At 45.4% G+C, this 21,737-nt stretch overlaps 1 protein-coding gene across 4 annotated transcripts in view; it reads right to left on the minus strand.

The window, feature by feature from the left end:
* The window catches only part of PLXNA4 (plexin A4), a 553,704-nt gene that overhangs the window by 52,388 nt on the left and 479,579 nt on the right, over positions 1–21,737 (minus strand). For 3 of the 4 annotated variants that reach the window (XM_068169025.1, XM_068169035.1, XM_068169040.1), the window contains 7 exons: positions 21,317–21,410; positions 18,411–18,650; positions 17,481–17,627; positions 9,753–9,987; positions 9,262–9,404; positions 4,482–4,750; positions 1,315–1,381 (listed from right to left, as the gene is read on the minus strand). In XM_068169025.1, coding sequence (XP_068025126.1) covers positions 1,315–1,381; positions 4,482–4,750; positions 9,262–9,404; positions 9,753–9,987; positions 17,481–17,627; positions 18,411–18,650; positions 21,317–21,410 — 1,195 coding nt within the window. Of the gene's footprint in view, positions 1–1,314; positions 1,382–4,481; positions 4,751–9,261; positions 9,405–9,752; positions 9,988–17,480; positions 17,628–17,819; positions 18,651–21,316; positions 21,411–21,737 lie in introns of those variants that run through there. The other variant, XM_068169048.1, reaches the window with a different exon arrangement.

The raw sequence follows: 21,737 nt of genomic DNA on the forward strand, positions 1-21,737 counted from the left end.
GAAAGAAGGGATCTGATACTGAAGTCACTGAAATTACCTTCCAGGGACCTTCAAAACTTTCCCCATGCATTCATCTTTGGACTGGTTGTGCCTAAGGAAGGTTCTAAGGGAATGGCATTGATTTGTAAAGGCTTGAATTGCCAGGCACAGGGTAGCTTTTCAGTCCAAATGGGGCTGTAAGATGTAAGGAGGTTTAACAAGTGCATTGGGAGTGAAGGACAGGTGCAGAGCCCAGCTCCTTCCTAAAAGGCTGACTCTGAGTTTGGACTCTTGGCAATTTCCATGCTTGAAGTTCAACGGGGGTCACAGAACCACAGAATGGTGGGGGTTCGAAGAGACCCCTAGCGATCATCTAGTCCTAACCCTCTTCTAAAGCAGGTCAACTAGATCAGGTTGCCCAAGATCATGTTCAGGTAGGTTTTGAAAGTCTCCATAGAAGGAGACTCCACAATTTATCTGGGCAGCCTGTTTCAGTGCTCTGTGACCCTTACAGGAAAGAAATTTCTCCTTAAATGAAAGTGAAATCACCTGTGTTATAGTGTATAGCTATTGTCCATTATCCTATCACTAGTTCCCTCCTCATGATCTCCAGCCTTTGGATATTGAACAGCATTGAGAAGATCCTCTCTCAGTTTTCTCCAGGCTTAGCAGCCCCAGGTCTCTCAGCTTTTCCTCATCAGAGAGATGCTCCATTCCCCTCAGTATCTTTGGAGCCTCCATTGGTCTCTCTACAGTAGTTCTCTGTCTCTTTCGAGCTGGGGAGCCTAGAACTGGAAACAATAATCCAAAAGCAGTCTCACTGGGGCTGAGCAGAGGGAGAGAAGAACCTCCCTCAACCTGCTGGTCACACTCTTCATAATGCATCCATGGAGGCCACTGTCCTCCTTGGCCACTAGGGATCTGTTTACGATGTGTGTAAAGAAGATAAAGATGAAAGAGGCACTGGACCTCAATACTGCTTCTGAATTGGTGTGGGATGAGATATCCATTCACTCTGCACTGAAAATATGGGTTATCAAGTGCTGGAGATCTGAGTCTGCTAGTAAAAGGAGAACATTTTCAATATAGGTCTCCATCAGGCTCGGAAGTCCTTCACATTTCAGAACTGACCCTTGGATCCTGCTTCTCCAACAAAGTGTTCCTCTTTCTTCTCCTTAGATCAGAAAACAGCCCCTCTCCCATGAGGCAGTGAGCTCCCTCCAGAGAAAAAAAGTCTTTTCCTTTTCCTTTCTGGAAAATGTTTGCCCCAACTAAACATTGACAAGAAGAAATTAATTAAAGCAACTGTTCATCCAGGCATGTTACTCCCCTTACCTTGAGGAATTTATACAGGAGGAAGGTGAACCAGTTGGTGAGCATCTTCTCAGCCACAGACTCTGTCCTAAAATCAGCCAGGGAGAAAAAGCAAATTGGAAATTAGTTGGTTGTGCTGGTCATATCAAAGGGCTAGTCAAAAGATGGGCTTTACCCTTCTTGCTGCCCAGATATCTGAGCCCCATGGAAAGTGTGGGATGACACCAGCAGGATTAAGCATGTCCTAGGTACTATGATTTAGCTTTGGATTGAGGAAACCTGAAGGCAAATCATTACTGCCCTGTTGATTCTCCTTTAACTAGGGAAGTCCTTACATGGCTTTTTCTCAGTTTCTCCATCAATGAGGAGGAGATGACAAAGTTTGAGGGAATCTTCTCAGAGGAGCTCAGAAAGGATAAATCCATCAATATGAGGAGCTCAGATTTAGGTCATATGACAAGTAGGCTACATAAATACTTAAGACAGACAGATCTAAATCATCAGAGAACAGTTATCTGGCACTGACGATCTCCTTGGCATTTAGGAGTGATTATACTCCTCAATATGTCAACATGGTGCATACACAGAGCTCATCCATTTGCCCTTGAGCACTCTGTCCTCAACCAAACTGAAAAACATCTTGAGTCTTTAGGGGACCTTTCTACAGTAGGTCCAGCTCAGACCTGTAAATGTGCTGTGGATACCAGAAGCACAGAATAAACCTGGCTCCAGTACACATACTGGTATAGCTCAAGAAGTAAGGAAGTGTCACTATCTGGATGGATTAAAGTGGGTCTTACTTGTCCTGGCTGCCACCAAAGCCAAGCAGGAGGTCTCACTTATGGCTTCAGCTTGCCTGTTAGATTCCCTAGCTCTTCAGCAAAGAGTTGATCTTTCCTCCTCTGGAGCATGAGACTTGCAAGGGAGAGAGATTGCATTGCTGGAGCTGTATGCAAGGCCTGAAAGCAGTGCCCTATTACAACAACACAGAGCAAGTGCTGGTTCCTTCCCTAGCTAAATACAGCTTATCTTCAGCCTGTTTTCTATAGGAACTTCTCTGCTCTTGTGGGAAAATCTCACATCAATACCAGGGATGGTGGGGAGAGGAATATTAATAAGAGTGACTAGAGGACTAGAGTTAGAAAAGAGATGGAAGAAGGAAAAAGAAGAAAAATAGGATGCTTAGGACAAGACAGGAATTAATAGCTAGAGATGACAAAGAGATGGAGAAAGGTAAACAAAAAGGAGAAAATGATGGGAGGAGACAGTTAGGAGACTATCCCATTCATCATCAGAGGAGGAGAACAGAGAGGAAGCCTGGGGACATCAGAAGGGAGGTCACCAGCTGGGCTGTAGGGCTTTAATCACATCAAGGAGCCAACTGACACCAAAGGAAAGCCCAGTGTCTGCCTCTGGCACTGCTATTCTAAATGCCAGGAAATGTCTTCTGCTCCCTTTTTTGATGATAGCAGGCTGTGTTCCAGATTAAAAGCCTCCCACTAGGCACCATATACCTCTTCCCTGCCCAAGCCATCCATCATAATCAGCTGAGTACTCTTCAAAGTTGGCTCTGAGCAGTGGCAAAGGTCATTCGTCTCCAGAAGACTCCTCCTGTTTTTACTTAGGGTCCTTGAACCAGAAGAGTTGGTTCAGACTGTGAAAGGGAGATGAACATGATCCTAATGGGAGAAGAGGCAGCATTTCCCTAGTCAGGGAAAACACATTAATTATAGAGCAGTAGGCTTCTAATTCAACAGTTCCCACAGAACTGTAGAGTTTAGGCCTCAGACCTGGCCAAGAAGCACCAATCCAATCATGTGGCTTATATGAAGCCAGTTCTGTTGTCCTGCTCTTATACTGTCTTCAACAAGTTCCCAGCATCATTGCTGAAGGAGAGACAAGGAGATCAATCCTATGGCAGAGCTGAAGAATACTCTCCCTGTGTCCACAGTTAACTCGTGAACAAGAATTAAAGCAGGATAGTCCATGCCCCAGACAGCAGATAGCATCAGGGTTATAATATATTCTACTCTACCTGATACACCTGTAGATCCTAAACAATGAAACTGGCATCTCCAGGTTAAAAGGAAACATAAGCATAAATTAACATCTTAAGCACATAAAAAGCCCAAAATAAGTATTATGTAGCACAGGCTTTTGTTGCCCTTAGGAAGCTTTCTGGAAGATCTTACATTAATATCCAAAGGTGGTTTATTAGAATAAATCTTTATTAGAATAAACCAAACCAGGTTGGAAGAGACCTTCAAGATCATCGTGTCCAACCCATCAACCAATCCAACCCACCCAAACAGCTAACCCATGGCACCAAGCACCCCATCAAGTCTCCTCCTGAACACCTCCAATGACGGCGACTCCACCACCTCCCTGGGCAGCCCATTCCAATGGGCAGTCACTCTTTCTGTATAGAACTTCTTCCTAACATCCAACCTGAACCTCCCCTGGCGCAGCCTGAGACTGTGTCCTCTTGTTCTGGTATTGGGTGCCTGGGAGAAGAGACCATCATCTGCCTGTCTACAACCTCCCTTCAGGTAGTTGTAGAGAGTGATAAGGTCACCCCTGAGTCTCCTCTTCTCCAGGCTGAGCAACCCCAGCTCCCTCAGTCTTTCCTCATAGGGCTTGTGTTCCAAACCCCTCACCAACTTTGTTGCTCTTCTCTGGACTCGTTCCAGAAAGTCAACATCCTTCCTAAACTGAGGGGCCCAGAACTGGACACAGTACTCGAGGTGTGGCCTAACCAGTGCAGTTTGGTTTTGTTCTGTGACTTCTAATCATTGACTACTTTCTGGTTAGTGAGGAGGTGGAGCAAGATCTACAGACATTCCTGCTGAAATCGTAGGAAATTCAGAGTAGATGCTGAGAGGAAGAGGAAAGTCCTCTAAGAGAAGGCAAACTCTGTCAGGAAGTCATGTATGAGCAGGAAATCACAAAGGGAGAGGGACTCAGTTCATTCGGCCCTATTTTCCTTACTCAGTCCTCTCTCTGAACAGCTTCATGCCAGCCCTACTAGGTCATGTGAACTGAGGCTGTGCACCATCTTTGTTTCACAACCTGCTATGCAACAAACAAGCAGATTTGCCCCTTTGCTCCAAAGATGACTAGCAATCCTTACGCTGGACAGCGGAGTACAGGCCACCCACCCAGCCCCCTGCAGTCTCAGGCATCCTTACCTCCTGAGCAACAGCTTGGGGTGGTTCTTGCTCTCCAGATTTTTATCTATGAGGTCAGCCAAAAGCTGTTTGAGGACATCAGTAGCGTACTCCAGCTTGCTCTGCAGCACCGTCATGATCAGTGAGGCGACATTACCACGGTCCCGCATGGAGAAGCTGCGTTGGGACTCCAGGGTGCGGATGAAGGACAGCAGGAAAACCTTGTTGTTGATGAGCTGTGCAAAGAACTTCAGGCCTTTCTCCACTCGTTCCTGCCTATAGCCAGGGACCTGCACAAGAAAAAAGTGCATTTATACCTTTCTCTTACTACCCACTTTCAGACCTACCCAGGACATACAACCTTTGCTATCTCTCTGCCTTCATCATCCATTCAGTCTGGAGAAGACAAGGCTCCAAGAAGACCTTACAGTGGCCTTCCAGTATCTAAAGGGGGGCTACAAGAAAACTGGGGAGGGACTTTTATAAGAGCATGTAGTGATAGGACTAGGGAGAATGGATTTAAGATAGAAGAGGGCAGATTTAGACTGGATATTAGGAAAAAAACCAGTTATAGTGAGGGTGGTGATACACTGGCACAGGTTGCACAGGGAACTTGTGGATGCTCCCTCCCTGGAAGTATTCAAGGCCAGGCTGGACAGGGATTTGAGCAACCTGGTCTAGTGTCCATGCCATTGAAAAATATTCACAGAATCACAGAATCACGAAGGTTGGAAGAGACCTCAAAGACCATTAAGTCCAACCTGTCAGAGACCCCATGACTAAACCATGGCACCAAGTGCCACTTCCAATCCCCTCTTGAACACCACCAGGGATGGTGACTGCACCACCTCCCTGGGCAGCCCATTCCAATAGCTAACAACTCTCTCAGTGAAGAACTTTCTTCACACCTTGAAACTAAACTTCCCCTGGCACAGCTTGAGACTGTGTCCTCTTGTTCTGGTGCTGGTTGCTTGAGAGAAGAGACCAACTCCCTCCTGGCTATAACCTCCCTTCAGGTAGTTGTAGACAGCAATAAGATCTTCCTTGAGCCTCCTCTTCTCCAGGCTAAACAACCCCAGCTCCCTCTCCTCTCCTTGTAGGGCTTGTGCTCAAGGCCTCTCCCCAGCCTCGTTGCCCTTCTCTGGACACATTCAAGAGTCTCAATGTCCTTCTTAAACTGAGGGGCCCAGAACTGGACACAGTACTCAAGGTGCAGCCTAACCAGTGCAGAGTACAGGGGGATAATATCTTCCCTGCTCCTGCTGGCCACACTATTCTTGATGCAGGTCAGGATGCCATTGGCCTTCTTGGCCACCTGTGCACACTGCTGGCTAGAATGTCTGCTCCTAGAACAACACATTACTAAGGCATGTAACCAACCAGATTTGGCACTTCAATCCAAACCAAGCTGGCATGCTTTAAACAACCAAGTAATGCAAGACTCCTCTAAGAGTCATCACTTTTTTCATTCTGTAAATTAGAGCTTTTAATTCTTTTTGCATACATCAAATAAATTACTTAGTAAATTGCCTGAGACAACCAACCAACCACAATCCATCCTGCCAATAATTATTTTTAACTCACTTCTCACTTGCCTGAACATATAATATTGTCTATCCCCAGGTTATTACAGAGAATTAAAACAAAAACAACAAAAAATAACAAGAGAAGTATTTTGTATGGCATCTGGAAGCAGTTAATTAGCAAATGAACTGGAAATAAGTAAGACTTCTCACTGCAGGGATCTCTGCTGGGGCCTTCTGCAATAAATAGTAACTCCTTCTAGGTGCTACAGGGAAGGGAGCAGAATGGGAACTGCCTTCCCTGATATGTTGGTATCCAAAGATGTTGATGCTGAAATAGTTGTTGAGGCTTTGCAGAGGATTAAGGACAAAAAAGAAAGACGAATGAAAGGAAAGGAAAGGAAAAGAAGAAGAGATCAAAAGTAGCAGATTGAAAGGCTAGCTCTGTATTTCTCTGTGTATGTGTTTGGGACCATACATGCTCAAATCTGTACAGGGGTCAGATGCTCTCCTGTGGTCAGCTAGCTGAGATTAATGCATATAATGGATTGAAATTGGCAGTGAGGGTGACAAAAGTGCTTGTGTATATGTATACATGTGTGAGACGTATACACCACCCCTCCTCTCTCCTGCTCATTTGCTGAAGCTGCTGAGCTGCACATCCTGAGGGAATGTAGCTCAAGGCCATTCTATTTACACCTTAAAGGGAAATATATACAGTAGTCAACATGCAGCTCATCCTCCTACTCAATCCCACAAGTTCTCCTTCTCCTTGATGACAGAAAAGTTTTTTTAATGGATCTCTCTGTCTAAGAATAACAAGGAACTTGGCCTGTATAGTCTCAAACAACTTGAACCGGAGCTGTTGTAAGTGGGGTCCTAAGAGAGAGATGGATGGAGCCCTGTGGAGGCAAAGCAGTAGCTGCTTTTCTCTACCTGCACTCCCGCCAAATGGATGGAAAACACCTGTTTGAGAATGCACTGGACAACAGGACAAATTTTGATCAACTGTTACTGCCATTAACTTTCTTGTCCAGTTTTGATTCCCAGTTATTCCCAGTTATTACACTGTTACTGCTGCTGAACTCTCCTGAACACTTAACACACAGATACAAGAGAGCTGATACCCTGAAGATGGTCCTGGACCAAAAAAGATATAGAAGGGTGAGTGTATGTATTTGTCAAAGAATCATTGAATTGTTTCAGTTGGAAAAGACCTCTAAGATCATCAGATCCAACTGTCAACCTAAGAGCACCATGGTCATTAAACAATGTCCCAAAGTGCCATGTCCACACGTTTCTTGAACACCTCCAAGCACCGTAACTCCACCACCTCCCTGGGCACCACCTTTCCTACCACAATTTCAGGCCATTTCCTCCTGTTCTATCACTTGACACTAGGGAGAAGAGATTAACTCTCACCTCAATACAACCTGCTTCCAGGGAGTTGTAGAGAGCAAGAAAGTCTCCACTCAGCCTCTTCTCCAAACTAAACAATCCCAGTTCCTCCAGCTGCTCCTCATAAGATTTGTTCTTCAGACCCTTCAGCAGCTTTGTTGCTCTTCTCTGGATGTGCTCTAGTACCTCAATGTCCTCTTTGTAGTGAGGGGCCCAAAACTAAACACAGTATTCACGGTGCAGCCTCACCAGTGCCAAACACAGGGGGCACCATCACTTCCCTACTCCAGCTGGCCACACCATTTATGATATAGGTCAGAATGTTGTTGGACCTCTTGTCCACCTTAGCACACTGCTGGCTCATGTTCAGATAGCTGTCAACCAGCACCCCCAGGTCCTATTTTACCAGGCAACTTTCCAGCCATTCTGCTCCAGTCACGAATATGACTGAAGACAGCACTGGATCCAAGGATGGTGAAATCTTTCTTTTTCTCTCTCTCCCCCACCCCTCTCCTTTGTCTTGATTTTCTTCTCTCTGTTTTTCCTTTTTGATAGATGTGACCTAGTTTCTTCTAAAGTAGTTAAGGAAAGAACTCCTCTGCAAAAGTGCCTTTATCCATAATGCTTGTTCATAGTTATTAGGAAAGAAAAACAAAACAACCAACAACAAAACAATAAAATGTTTGGTATTTTTCCTCAGGGTCATTGTTGTGACTTTACTACTGTTTTGGTCCCTCTTGAGCAGGGATAGCCCTTGTTGTCTACCAAGTGGGAGGAGGTATTGGACTTTTGTACTGTTCCTCAGAGCCATTGTTGCGACTTTTGCCACTGTTGAGGCCCTGACAAGCAGGGTTAGCTCATTTGGGGGATTAAAAAGATTCACTTCTCTCATTGCCCACCAAGTGGGACAAGACACTCTCCATACAGTTTGATGAATTTTGGCTCTCCTGAAAGGAAGAGGCAAAGATGATCGGGCACTCTTATTGTGCAGCCAGCCAAGCCTGTGTCAACTCTTACTCCTCTTTTCTGCCAACTAACCCCAGTCTTGGCCTCTGACAATCTCACCAGTCAATGCTAAAACCTTTCTAGAGCTCAGAGCTTGCCGAAGACATTGAAGAAAGCTTAGCTAACAACCTCTCTGGCCTTGTCCATTCTGTATCCCCCACTCCTCTTGCCCAGGTATCCTTAGCACAAAGCCTGCCCATCTGTCAAATCCTGAAGCAGTTTCGGACCTCACTTGGAATCTCATCAAACTCATTGTCACTAGTGAGGTAGTGCAGGCTGTGTGTAGACCCCAGCAGTGCTGGGCAATGTTTTGCTGTCCTTTCACTGCTGTGATCTGATGAGCTGGAGTGGAGGAGGCAGATGTGGACAGTGTAAGGGCAGATTGATGCTGCTGTTGTTTTCTGACCTCATTGCAAACCACAGAGAGCAGCAAAGGTGAACCTCTTTCAATGACTGCAGGTTCATTCTAGAGGTGTTGCCACATGAAAAATAAAAAGGTCCTTGAGAAAGTGGGAGTGTCATACAAAGCTGGAGTGACACAGGCAAGTCCGCTGCTCTGCTACACAAATTAATTTTTTCCTTGGCAGTAACTAATAAACATAGTCTAAAATCCAAACTCCAGCAGGATGAAGACCAAGGACATAGTAGACCTAATGCACACAGATCAATGATACTCTTCCAAATAGATGGGTGATCAAACAGACTTTAACATCTATGATAGCAACAATCTTCATCTCTTTGCAACCTGGACTTTTAACAAGGTGCTGTTTCATCCCTGGTAGGACACAGCATGGTAGATAACAATGTCCTCACAACCCACAACATCTGTTGCATTGAGGACAGAGAGGGAAGCTTGAGAGGAGTTGATTTCTTACCTCCAAATCCCTCAGGACTGGATGATCTTCAATGCCAGGGAAAAGCACCCTCATAGTGTAGGTTCGGTAGTCGAGGAAGGGGATCCCAGCTCCATCCAGATCACTTGTCAGCTCATGAATGTCTGTCTGCAGCTCTGCAAAGGCTGACACAAAACAGGAACCACTCATGTAGTAATGACAGTCCAGAACTTCATCACCATGGTGAGAAAGGCCCACAGACATATATGCATGAGAGTAAGGTATAAGTGGAGAAGAAGATGAAGGTGGGCAAGAACAGCCTTTCCCCAGGGACACATGCCAAGGCTGTCTCTGGACTCTGAGTTAGCAAATGCAGTTAGTTCATGGTGGAAAAAAGCTGAACTCACAGAAAAGAGACAATGTTAGACTAGATCCAGGCTTGAGCCTTACCCACAGGAATTCAACATTTTCTTTTGCTTGAGCTCAAAGGCTGGATGCAGTGTCACAGTGTCAGTCTTACTTCTTCATCCTACCTTCTTTGCACTCCAGTGCCACCCTGGACTCCAGGTTATCCATCTGCATCTGCAGGCGCTTGAGGGTGAGGTCACTCTCTCTGGATTTGCGCTTGTACGCTATCAGCACGGCCACAATGAAGATGATGAGAAGGCCACCAGCCACTGCAATGCTGACAATAGCTGGCAAGCTGAGAGGGCTGTCTGGAGAGATATAGACCATCCCTGGGGAGAATTCCATCCCTCCTACACGAGCCTAGAGGGAAAGCAGGACAGAGCTGCATTGAAACTGTTGAAGAAGCAGGAAAACAGAACTCCATCACATCCTGACTAAGGCTGTGTAACCTGACCTAATTGAAGATGTCCCTGTTCACTGCAGGGGAGGGTGGATTAGATGGCCTTTAAAGTTTCTTAACTTTATGGTTGGTGACATCCCCTTGCCTCCCTAGCTAAAAGGATTGTGAAACACTAGAAAATAAAAAAAGAAGAAGAGGGGAGGGGAGGGGAGGGGAGGGGAGGGGAGGGGAGGGGAGGGGAGGGGAGGGGAGGGGAGGGGAGGGGAGGGGAGGGGAGGGGAGGGGAGGGGAGGGGAGGGGAGAGGAGAGGAGAGGAGAGGAGAGGAGAGGAGAGGAGAGGAGAGGAGAGGAGAGGAGAGGAGAGGAGAGGAGAGGAGAGGAGAGGAGAGGAGAGGAGAGGAGAGGAGAGGAGAGGAGAGGAGAGGAGAGGAGAGGAGAGGAGAGGAGAGGAGAGGAGAGGAGAGGAGAGGAGAGGAGAGGAGAGGAGAGGAGAGGTTCGGAGAGGAGAGGAGAGGTTCGGAGAGGAGAGGAGAGGTTCGGAGAGGAGAGGTTCGGAGAGGAGAGGAGAGGTTCGGAGAGGAGAGGTTCGGAGAGGAGAGGAGAGGTTCGGAGAGGAGAGGTTCGGAGAGGAGAGGTTCGGAGAGGAGAGGTTCGGAGAGGAGAGGTTCGGAGAGGAGAGGTTCGGAGAGGAGAGGAGAGGAGAGGAGAGGAGAGGAGAGGAGAGGAGAGGAGAGGAGAGGAGAGGAGAGGAGAGGAGAGGAGAGGAGAGGAGAGGAGAGGAGAGGAGAGGAGAGGAGAGGAGAGGAGAGGAGAGGAGAGGAGAGGAGAGGAGAGGAGAGGAGAGGAGAGGAGAGGAGAGGAGAGGAGAGGAGAGGAGAGGAGAGGAGAGGAGAGGAGAGGAGAGGAGAGGAGAGGAGAGGAGAGGAGAGGAGAGGAGAGGAGAGGAGAGGGAGTTAGAGCAATGATTAAATAAAGATTGACTAAATCTCAGAGGCAAGTTCTTTTCCAAGGAAAATATTGCTTATTGCTGTCTACAACTACCTGAAGGGAGGTTGTAGCCAGGTGGGGTTGGTCTCTTCTCCCAGACAACCAGCACCAGAACAAGAGGACACAGTCTCAAACTGCACCAGGGGAGGTTTAGGCTGGATGTTAGGAAGAAGTTATTCATAGAAAGAGTGATTGGTCATTGGAATGCACTGCTCAGGGAGGTGGTGGAGTCACCATCACTGGAGGTGTTTAGGAAGAGACTGGATGAGGCACTTGGTGCCATGGTTTAGTTGATTAGATGATGCTGGGTAATAGGTTGGACATGATGACCTCGAAGGTCTTTTCCAGCCTGGTCTATTCTATTCTATTCTATTCTATTCTATTCTAATCTATTCTATTCCTATTCTATTCTATTCTATTCTATCCTATCCTATCCTATCCTATCCTATCCTATCCTATCCTATCCTATATAGATCCATGGTTTCTTCTCCCTAGTCTCAAGTGATAGGACAGGAGGAGATGGCCTCAGGTTGCATCAGGGAAGGTTTAGATTGGATATTAGGAAACAATTCTTTACTGAAAATGTATTGGAACAGACTGTCCTAGTGAAGTCATCATCCCTGGAAGTGTTTAAAAAACTTGTAGACATGGCACTTTAGGACACAGTTTAGTGGGCACAGTAGTGTTGGGTTGATGGCTAGACTTGATCTTAGAGGACTTTTCCAACCTTCCTGATTCTATGACAGCTTATCATAAAGCTAGGAAGAAAGCCATGCAAAAAGCTTGAAGGCTCATGGCATGGTAGTGAGCCCTGTCACTTTACTACAGCTGAGCTCTGTCATGGAGAGGCACATCAGGCCCTGCTGCCAGGAAGAAATGCAGCCAGGCTCCCAGGGCTATGTGCCTCTCACTGCAACTGTGACCACTGCAGAATGTAATTGTACCTTTTTCTTCCTCCTTTATGAGGAGTTCTCCCTTACCTTTCCGGCTCCCACAACAGCTAGTAAAAAGCACCCCACATCCCAGCATGGTGACTAAACTTGTCCTTCATCCCACTGGCTCTCAACTAATCAGTCTGTCTGCAGCCTGCCTGCATATACATTAATCCCAGTCCTCCCATGCCTCAGCTCAGCACCTTCTTGGGTTTCCTCTCCAGGCTGCAGAAGGAAAAAACTGGCCCTAAGAAAGGTTGGAGCCAGCAGAAAAGACAATGAAGTAGAGTAATGAATTAATGAAATTTTCCCAGCTGCTCTCACTCCTCACCACCACAATGAATAACTGACATGAATAACTGTGACCTCACTGTCTTCTAGAAATTATTCTGGACCCAGTTACAACAGAATCACAGAATGGCAAGGGATGGAAGGGATTCTGCAACCTCTTTGGGCAGCCTGTCCCAGTGCTCTGGCACCCTCAAAGTAAAGGTTTCTTTTCTTATACTCAAGTTAAACCTTCTGTGTTCTAGTTTGTACCTGTTGGCCTTGGTTCAACCATTTGGCACCACTGGAAAGAGCCCAGCCCCATCCCTTGTCCTTCAGCCTTTAAATATTTATACTCATTGATAAGATCCCCTCTCAGTCTGCTTTTCTCTGGGCTAAAGAGCACGCTGTCGCCTGTTTTGCTCTAACACCAGCTGTAGGCTCTTCCTCAGTAAGTCCTGGACAAAGCTGTAACAGTTTCATCTTGAACAAGACAAAAGTGAATGCTTGGAAACATGACAAAAGTGAATGCTTGGAAACATCTAATTTCCATCACCAACATCCTGTCATGACGTTTTGGCATGGGTTCTAGAGAGATAAGAATGTCCACAATGAGGAATGAAACCAAACCTGAGCTTGCCTGACCGAGTAACAGAGTTTCAAGATGACCCTTCCTGCAGTATGACATTGATGGATCTTCAGTGGCCAAGGAACAACCTACCAGTCACACAGGTTGAGGACATAGCAGTAACTAGTTTCTTCACCTATTTCAAGACACAAGGTCCCTGTGACTTATAAAGCCTGCACATAGCAGAGGTTTGCTATTGATACATGGATGCTAAGCTGAGAAACTGCCAAACTCTTATGCTAATCACAGAATCACAGACTGACTGAGGCTGGAAAAGACCTCTGAGTTCATCAAGTCCAACCTATGACTTAATACCACAACATCAGATAAACCATGCCATCAAGTGCCACATCCAATCTTTTCTTAAAGACTTCCAGTGACGGCGACTCCACTGCCTCCCTGGGCAGCCCGTTCCAGTGCCTAATCAGGCGTTCTGTGAGGAAGTGTTTCCTAATATCTATGCACTGGAAGCTGTTGCCTTTTACCCTAGGCCTCTATCCTACATCCTCCAGCAAAATTTGCTCATCGGCTTGCACATTTTCCTTCCTGTCCCAGTAGATCATTAACTGTATTGATCAATATCTATAAATAGATATTGACCAATATCTATAGATCAATATCTATACATACCTATATATTTTTCTTTATCTTTTATATTTCATGTTCTGTTTCCAACAGCAGCCCTTTTTCTCCAAGCCCCACAGTTAGATGAGTCTATTCCAGGAGTATCAGACTACAATCAAACAACTCCATCCCAATCCCCAGTGCAGGTCTGTCCTCAAAGCTCACAGAACAGCCTGTCTCCACGGGTGGGATTCCTCTCACCAAACATTTGACATGCACATCTGAGTCAGTCAGACATCACAACATGCTTTCAGAGTCAATACAAAGAAAAACCACTTTTTAGGATGTGATTTATATGAGCTGCTTTTGACACCTGCTTTGACATTGGGATGAGTCATTTCATTCAGACAAAGTTCTCATTTCTCTTCATTAAGAGGATCTAGGCTCCTAGAGGTAGGTGTCCAACAAAGTTAGCCCCATGCATTCCTCTCTAAAAGTGGTTTCAACACTGGGAAGGTCTTAGAGTTCACCAACCAAACTGCCATGATCTGAGGGTATCTGTTGAAGCAAGCCTGAAAAGCCTGTTACAGTGAGCATTTAAAAGAAAAACAAGCAAATATGTGGATATAGTCTTACTTTATTTCTTGGGCCACTGAGCGTTTCTGAAAGAAGCTATTTATGACTTCCAGAAGGCTGAATATGAGCCTTCCATATTCCCAAACGAGTCTGGCTACCCATGAAGTCCTATTGACCCTAAATTGATCCTAAGCAGCCCTATGGTAAAGCCCGGTTTTCTTCAGCAAAAGTCTTAGGGCCACCTGTAGTGGTTCAGGAGTTTCTGTTGTGTAAAACTTGATTGTGGTTGCATCTTTCCCAGCACAATTTTCCCCAAACCAACCTAAGTGTCTGCTTTAGGTTGAGATGAATTGTGTCCTGAACTGCAATTGTTATATTTGACCATCTCTCCATTCACTACCTAAGGAGTTCAGTGTGACTTTCAATAAGTAAGTGCCTTTATTAGATACCAGTAATCCTTCAGTGGACTCCATTTCCTCACTACAGACCTTTTCCAACACTGTTGTAGAATCATAAAATCTCAGAATCATTTCAGTTGGAAAGGACCTGTAAGACCACTGAATACAGCCATCAAACTAACATCACCATGCCCACTAAACCATGTCCCAAAGAGCCATGCCTACATATCTTTTAAACACCTCCAGGAATGGTGACTCCACCACCTCCCTGGGCAGCCTGTTCCAATGCTGGGCCACTCCTCAGGAAAGAAATTTTTCCTGATATGCAAACTAAACCTCCCCTGGCACAACTTGAGGCCATTTCCTCCTGTCCTATCAATACTAGAGAAAATAGGCCATGGATCTTCCTCATGCCTCTTTTCTTTCCTTTGAAAAGAGCTTGCCTCTAAGTCAATTTTTTTTAACCATCACTCAAACCTTTGTGTTATTTTCTGTTTTTTTTAAAAATAACTCTGTCATTATACCAAAGATAACTGAACTGGATCAAGAAAGTGTTGACATCAATATGTGTCCTTGTAACTGGTCCTTCCTTTAGAAATAATCTCAGTATTGCAATGCTTGATTCACTCCGATGGTCCCCTCTCAGATCTAGGCCACCTCACTTTGCAAGAAAGGGTTTGTTCAGCAATTTTGTCAAGGTCACACATTAAATCACTGACAGAAACTGGAGGAGGACCTGGGAGAGCTACCTGTCAATCATCCTGGCCATCAAAGTGACATTCATGTGAAATGTGTGGATAGATTTTGTACCAACCCAAGCAACAGAGATGCCATGCCATGCTGGAGGAGGCATTTCCCAGCCCTGCTGTCCCCCTGTTAAGTTAAAGATGCAAAGCCCATCCTTGAGTACTGGCCTCCATTGCAGGTGACCTTCCCAGCAGGTTCCCAGCACAGACACTGTCAAAGAATTGCCTCAGTGTTGGCAGCTGAATGAGAAATCTGTAACTTGCCCCTAAAACTGATGCTCATTAACAGGCTTCAGTGGGATCATCTTCCCATGTTTCCAGCAGCATCTCCTGTTTGATCAGCATCCTCAAAAAGGGATTATTTTTTTCTCTATGGCTTCGCTTAATCTGTCCCAGGCTGCAGAAGCAGGGAAGTCTTCCCAATTAGTAAGACCTGACCAGATGTTCATCCTCCCCGATCCCCGGGGGTTGATTATTGCTCACCTGACTTTGAGTTTTCTCTCTCCCCAGGATTGGCTTTGCCCATCTCTGACTAACCATATGTTTAATTATATTCATGAAAATGACAGGGAACGTATAACGCCTTGTTCAAAAGCTTTGGTATTCACACAGAGAAAATCTCCCACTTCATTACTGCTCCTCTTGGAGTGTCTTAATGTGCTTTATAATGAATCGAGAGCCACTGTATATTTGCATGGTTGAAAAGGATTATTACTTCTATTTTCCAGATGACAAACTTTGGCACAGAGAAGTTAAGTAGCCAGTATGAGATTTCCCAGCAGCAGTCACAGACAAGACCCAAAATGGTCACCAGAAGCTTCCTGCTTCCTAAAAGTCTCCAGAAAACTCTCATTTTAAAGAGCCGTGCCAAGTCTCCGTCAACTGCTATTGAAATAAATATGTGACAGATACAGCTTCAGGAGGGCAACAGGGAGGTGGAAAAAAGTTGATCACAAGGAATGAGAAACATTGATCATCCCTATGTCTGATGTCAGCTGTTAGCTTTCGTTGTCTTTCCACCCACAGCTCAGATGAGTTTGCTGATGTGCTGTTTATCAACCAACAGCACTGAGGAATGCAAATTACTGAGGGGAAAGCAAAGAAGGAGTGAATAAATCAATGGTGAGAGGAGAAGAAGCTCCCTCTGATGTAATCATTAAATTCATTTTTCACAAGTTCCAGAAAGGATGTGCAGGAGCATACTAAGCTGTCTAGATGTCAAAAACTCAAAGTCCAGTCACGCTATCATCCATATCCTGCAAAAATGCTTTCTCTTACATAAAGGCAAGTTTTAGCCACCAGCATGTTACAAACTGATAAAGACTGTGCTGAATTTGACAAACTGTGACATGTAGGAACCATGTTCCATATGTGAACTCGCATGAGTATACAGGCTGGGAGATGAAGGAATGGAAAGTACCCCTGAGGAGAAGGACTTGGGGGGGACTGGTGGATGAAAAGCTGGACATGAGGTTGCAATATGTGCTAGCACCCCAGAAGCCAACTGTGTTCTGGGCTGATTTCCAGCAGCATGGACAGCAACTGGGGGAAGGAGGGGATTCTGCCCCTCTGCTCTGCTGAGCCCCAACCTGCAGTGCTGGGGCCAGCTCCAGAGTCCTCAGCACAGGATAGACCTATGTGACCAGAGGGGGCCACAACAATGATCAGAGGACTGGAACCTCTCTGCTGTGAGGACAGACTGAGAGAATTGTGGCTGTTCAGCCTCGAGGAGAAAAGGCCCCAGAGAGACCTTCTAGTAGCCTCTCAGTACTTAAAGGGGCCTGAAGAAAGATGGGAACAATCTTCTTAGCAGGACCTGTTGTGACAGGGCAAAGTGTGACAGTTTTAAACTAAACCAGACAGATTTAGGCTAGATCAAAGGAAGAAATTTTTTATGATGAGGGTGGTGAAATACTGGCCCATGTTACCCAGAGGGATGGTAGATGTCCCATCCCTGGAAACATTCCAGATCAAGATGGATGGGGTTCAGAGCAACCTGATCTAGTTGCAGATGTCCCAGATCACTGCAACAGGGCTGGGCTAGATGACCTTCAAAGGTCCTTTCCAACCCAAATCTTCCTATGATTCTGTACAGAGTGTATAAAAATAGAGACAAACTTCCCTAAAGAGTCTTGATTATGAAAGGTTTCTTACTGTTATAAAGATGTCCATCTTAATTTTCTACTTCTCCAAATTACTCTTGATGAGGATATCATGCCAGGAAGACACCCTGATGTTTATGGGATCTATAGAAGACAAGTGGTGATGCAAACTCCTGGCAGATCCCTGACAGTTCTTTAGTATGCCCTTCCAACCCACCCATGGAGGAAAGCCTGAGGTTTAAGCACTACTTACCATCACCTTGTGCCTTCCAGTGAGGTTTGGAGATTCACACAGTAGCTGAACATCTGATACGGTCACTGCACAGGGCTTCTCACCTACCAAAACGGTGTAGTTCAGCTTGGCATTCCCTCCTGCCACTGGTGGGATCAGGTTCTTGCCCTAGATAAAAAGGAATATCACCAAACCCCCCCCCAAAAAAAAAACACACATCAGGAAAGAGTTTGCCTTCCACCTCTGCTTTACTCCTGTGACACAAGTTGTACACTGAATTTAATATCTGTGGTCTGCCTTTAGCTAACACAGAGAGGAAAAGCCAATGTAGAAAGTCATAGAGAGGACAGCATGGATGGATGGAGACTGCCATCAGTCATAACAGCCTGTTGTGTTCCAGTCTCTCACTGGAACAAAATCAGACATTTTGCATAAGTCTTGCACAAACAGACTCTTCCAAAACATACTCAGGCCAGTAAACCAGACCTCTTTCCAAAGGGGCAAGATGATGTTCTGCAGGCACCATCTTTTCTTTGCACCTGTACCATTTACAAGTGCTGATATGGAAATGTTTGACCATAAAGTAGGACCAGCAGGATTCAACCAGGAATGAGAGGAAGAGAACCCAAGAAAGAAGATGACTTGGGTATTTAACGGTCAGCCCTCTTGCAGTGGTAGAAAATGTTCTTTGGTGAACAGCAGTGGGTACAAATTTGGGCTGCACACAGGAGTTTAGGCTTGTTACTTATAGGTATTGGAAGATGCTGATTCGTATTTGTACATGGTGACTCAGATATGATTAGATATGGTAGGTGCAATGAGTGAAGGAAATTTCTGGGATGCAGTTGGGATTGCAGCAGGATACCACTGTAATTCATGAGGTATTGGCAGACATGGAGAGGCAATAAGCAGCGTGTGTTTGTCCTTCCTCATCCAATCCTTGGTCCTCACCTTCAGTATGATGGGACTTCCCGGCTTCAGCTCCAGGATCCCTGAGGGATTAAAAACCTCAAAGATTGGGTTTGGGTAGTAGGTGAAGTTGGTTTTGTTGAGAATCAGCAGAGACTGCACATTGTCAAGAATGAAGCCAAACTCTTCTGGACGCTCAGCAAGCTCTGAATGGTGATTTGGGTCGACAGCCAGTGCTGGAGCCTGGCAGGTCATCTCTGTGCTGTTTTGCACCTCACAGTTCTGGAAGGAGAAATCCAACATAAGGAGAGTTTAATGGAAACCGCCCCCAGCCCTCCAGGTGAAAAGACATCTCCCAGTGAGATGAAACCCCACTTACTGCCAGAGGACAGGGAGGAGCAGACTTCCCAATTATCATGAGACTGGTTGGTGCTCCACTACTTCAAAACATAACCCAAACTCATCACACAATCAAGGCTGGGAAAGGATTAGGAAAGTTTCACCGGGAGTGTATGGAACAGTTTGCAACACAATTGACCATTCCATGTCTCTTCCCTGAAGAAGCTCAGCCTCTGGGGCTGCCATTGTCAGCACCTTCCCCAACTTAATTTCCTTGTGGAAATAGAAAATTGAGGGTTGTTTTACTTGTTTGTTTTGTTTTGTGGGGGTTTATTTGTTTGTTTGTTGAGTTGTTTTTTCCTGTGTGTAAAGTGTATGGCCAGTGCATGTTCAGTTGTGCCCAGGATTCCTGTCTGAACATCAGGTTACCTAAAAGGACGTCCAGAAAGCTGAAACTGTAAAGATAGTGGGGTCAGTCTCATGAGACCCTGAAGTTGTCTTCTAGCCCTGTCAAAGACCTGATTCTTTTATGTATTAGAGAAATGGATAACAGATTGTGAAAGATGCTTTGTCAAGAATTCCCATTTTAAACAACTAGTAATTAGATGCCTGATTGTCTGTTAGGATTTGAGCCTTTGTTTTTCTACATCATGGTTGCTAGCTCAATGCATCCAGCTCTCACCAGGAACAGGCAGGCTCCTTCCCAGCATAAAACTGATGGGCAGGTCTACATAAACATCATGAGGTGATGAACAGGCTTCATCATGTACACAACACCATGATTGTGTCAGGCAAGAGCTGGAGCCTGATGGAATAATAAGATGAAGCCATGCAGACTTCCAAGTCTGCAGGGCAGCTGGGTAAGCATTGAGTTGTGCTGTACCAGGGAATGGAATGTGTAACTAAACTATATAATGAAATTAGAATAGAATAGAACAGGATAGAACAGAACAGAACAGAATAGACCAGACCAGACCAGGTTGGGAAAGACCTTCGAGGTCATCGAGTCCAACCTATCATCCAACATCATCTAATCAACTAAACCATAGCACCAAGTGCCCCATCCAGTCTCTTCTCAAACACCGCCAGAGATGGTGACTCCACCCCCTCCCTGAGCAGCCCATTCCAATGGCCAATCACTCTTTCTATGAAGAATTTCTTCCTAACAGCCAGCCTAAACCTCCCATGGTGGAGCTTGAGACTGTATCTCCTTGTTCTGATGCTGGTTGCCTGGGTGAAGAGACCAACCCCCACCTGACTACAACCTCCCTTCAGGTAGATGTAGACAGCAATAAGATCTCCTCTGAGCCTCCTCTTCTCCAGGCTGATTATACAAATAATCACTCAGGCCAGGGTTTTCCCATAATTCATCAAGGATTTGAAAACTGTCAATCAAGAGTCACATCAGGCCTAGAAACTAACCTCAAGAGATATTTTGGGAATCTGGTGAAGTGTGGCCATGGTACTATTGGGTTGACAGTTGGACTCGATGATCTTAAAGGTCTTTTCCAACCAAAGCAATTCTGTGATTCCATGACAATTGCTTTGGTTTTGGCTTATGAAGAAAAATACTAGTCCATGCCAGAACTGCAATAAACCTCAAATTTTGTTACCTCAACCTGCAAACTTCAGATGCAAATCCATCTACCCTATATTCTTCCATTTTCTTTTTTACTCTATGACAGTTTCACCATTGCTCATGTAGGCAGCAGATTACCTAAAGTCCATAAAGTGCTTTGAGAATCTTGGGTGGAAAGCCTGTGCAATAATCTTAAAATCTCTGAAAAGGAGAGAGCCTGGACTTTCCACCTCCACCTCAATTATCCCCTCTGCAGCTTCTATTTGTGGAGCCTCTTCTGGGATTCTCTTTCACACTTTGTCCCAGAAAGTGCCCATAAGCAGTCAACACCTTTTCAGATGCTTTCGCAGGGCCCTATCCTCCAACATACTGTAGGTGTCAGCAGGTGCTTCCTCTTCCTGAGTCTCTTAATTGGAGGTGCTAACCCCACACCTTTTACAGGTCTATCAGGAGCTGCTTGGCATCTACTGGTAATTGACTCCTTCAGAGAGAATTGCCCTCCCAATCCTTGGTAGAGCCTTGCTGACCTCTTCAGAATGGTTTGTGATTCCTCGGTGGACACTGAGAGTTGAATTCAGCTGTAAATCTAGAAGGTTAAACCTGGATACACTCTTGTAAGACCCTAAATAGTCCAGGGATTGGACACAGTAATACCAAGAGGATCATTCACAGTGTCTTCTGATTCCAGCATGCTTAGCTAATAACTTCATTTGAATCTAATTATGCATAGGCATGGCTAATAAATACTGTAGGTTGTATGTGGGACAAGAAAGAGGACAGATATCCTTGAACCAACAGAATAAACAAGCTTCAGATTTGAATCACCCTTCATGATGCCTCTTCTTGTCCCTTTCTTTGTCCAGTACCCCTTCATGGAGAGAGGATAAGGGGATCTTTCTGAAAGTATGTCATCTCATCTCCTCTGGATACAATAGAAAATTTCACCCTCTAGAGGTGTCAGCCAGCTCCTGTCACCCCCTTGGATGTGTCCCCTCTTGTGACTGATCCCCAGCTCAGCAGCTATACTCACATTGACGTGTTCCTTTCCACCATGCTTTGCTCGGATCTGAGGGTTTTGGATCAGGTCTAGGTGAGTTCCCCACACTGCAATGGGTGTGTTGCCACTAGAGAAGAAGAAATGAAAGATTTGCACAAACCCAGATAGTAAATATCAGGACTGATTGCACCAGCAGTGGGTGATTTGTATTCCTAAATGTTGATTGCAAAGTGTCTGACCACATTTCACATTCCCACAGGGAGGGAAGGAAAAACAAAACAAAGCAATTTTTTTTTTTTCCTTCCATGAGGGGAGGGAAGAAAGAAGCAAAATCACAGGCTTGCTAAAACTGTCATATCAAACAGCATCTGATTGTCATTGTTAGGATTCAACAGTCACAACCATCAATAATGAGTGGGAAATTTAACAGAGGCTTTCTAGAATGGCCCACATA

This window comes from Melanerpes formicivorus, unplaced genomic scaffold (genome assembly GCF_026170545.1).
Source record: "Melanerpes formicivorus ecotype bairdi unplaced genomic scaffold, bMelFor1.0.p_v2 SCAF_3, whole genome shotgun sequence".
Taxonomy (NCBI): Eukaryota; Metazoa; Chordata; class Aves; order Piciformes; family Picidae; genus Melanerpes; species Melanerpes formicivorus.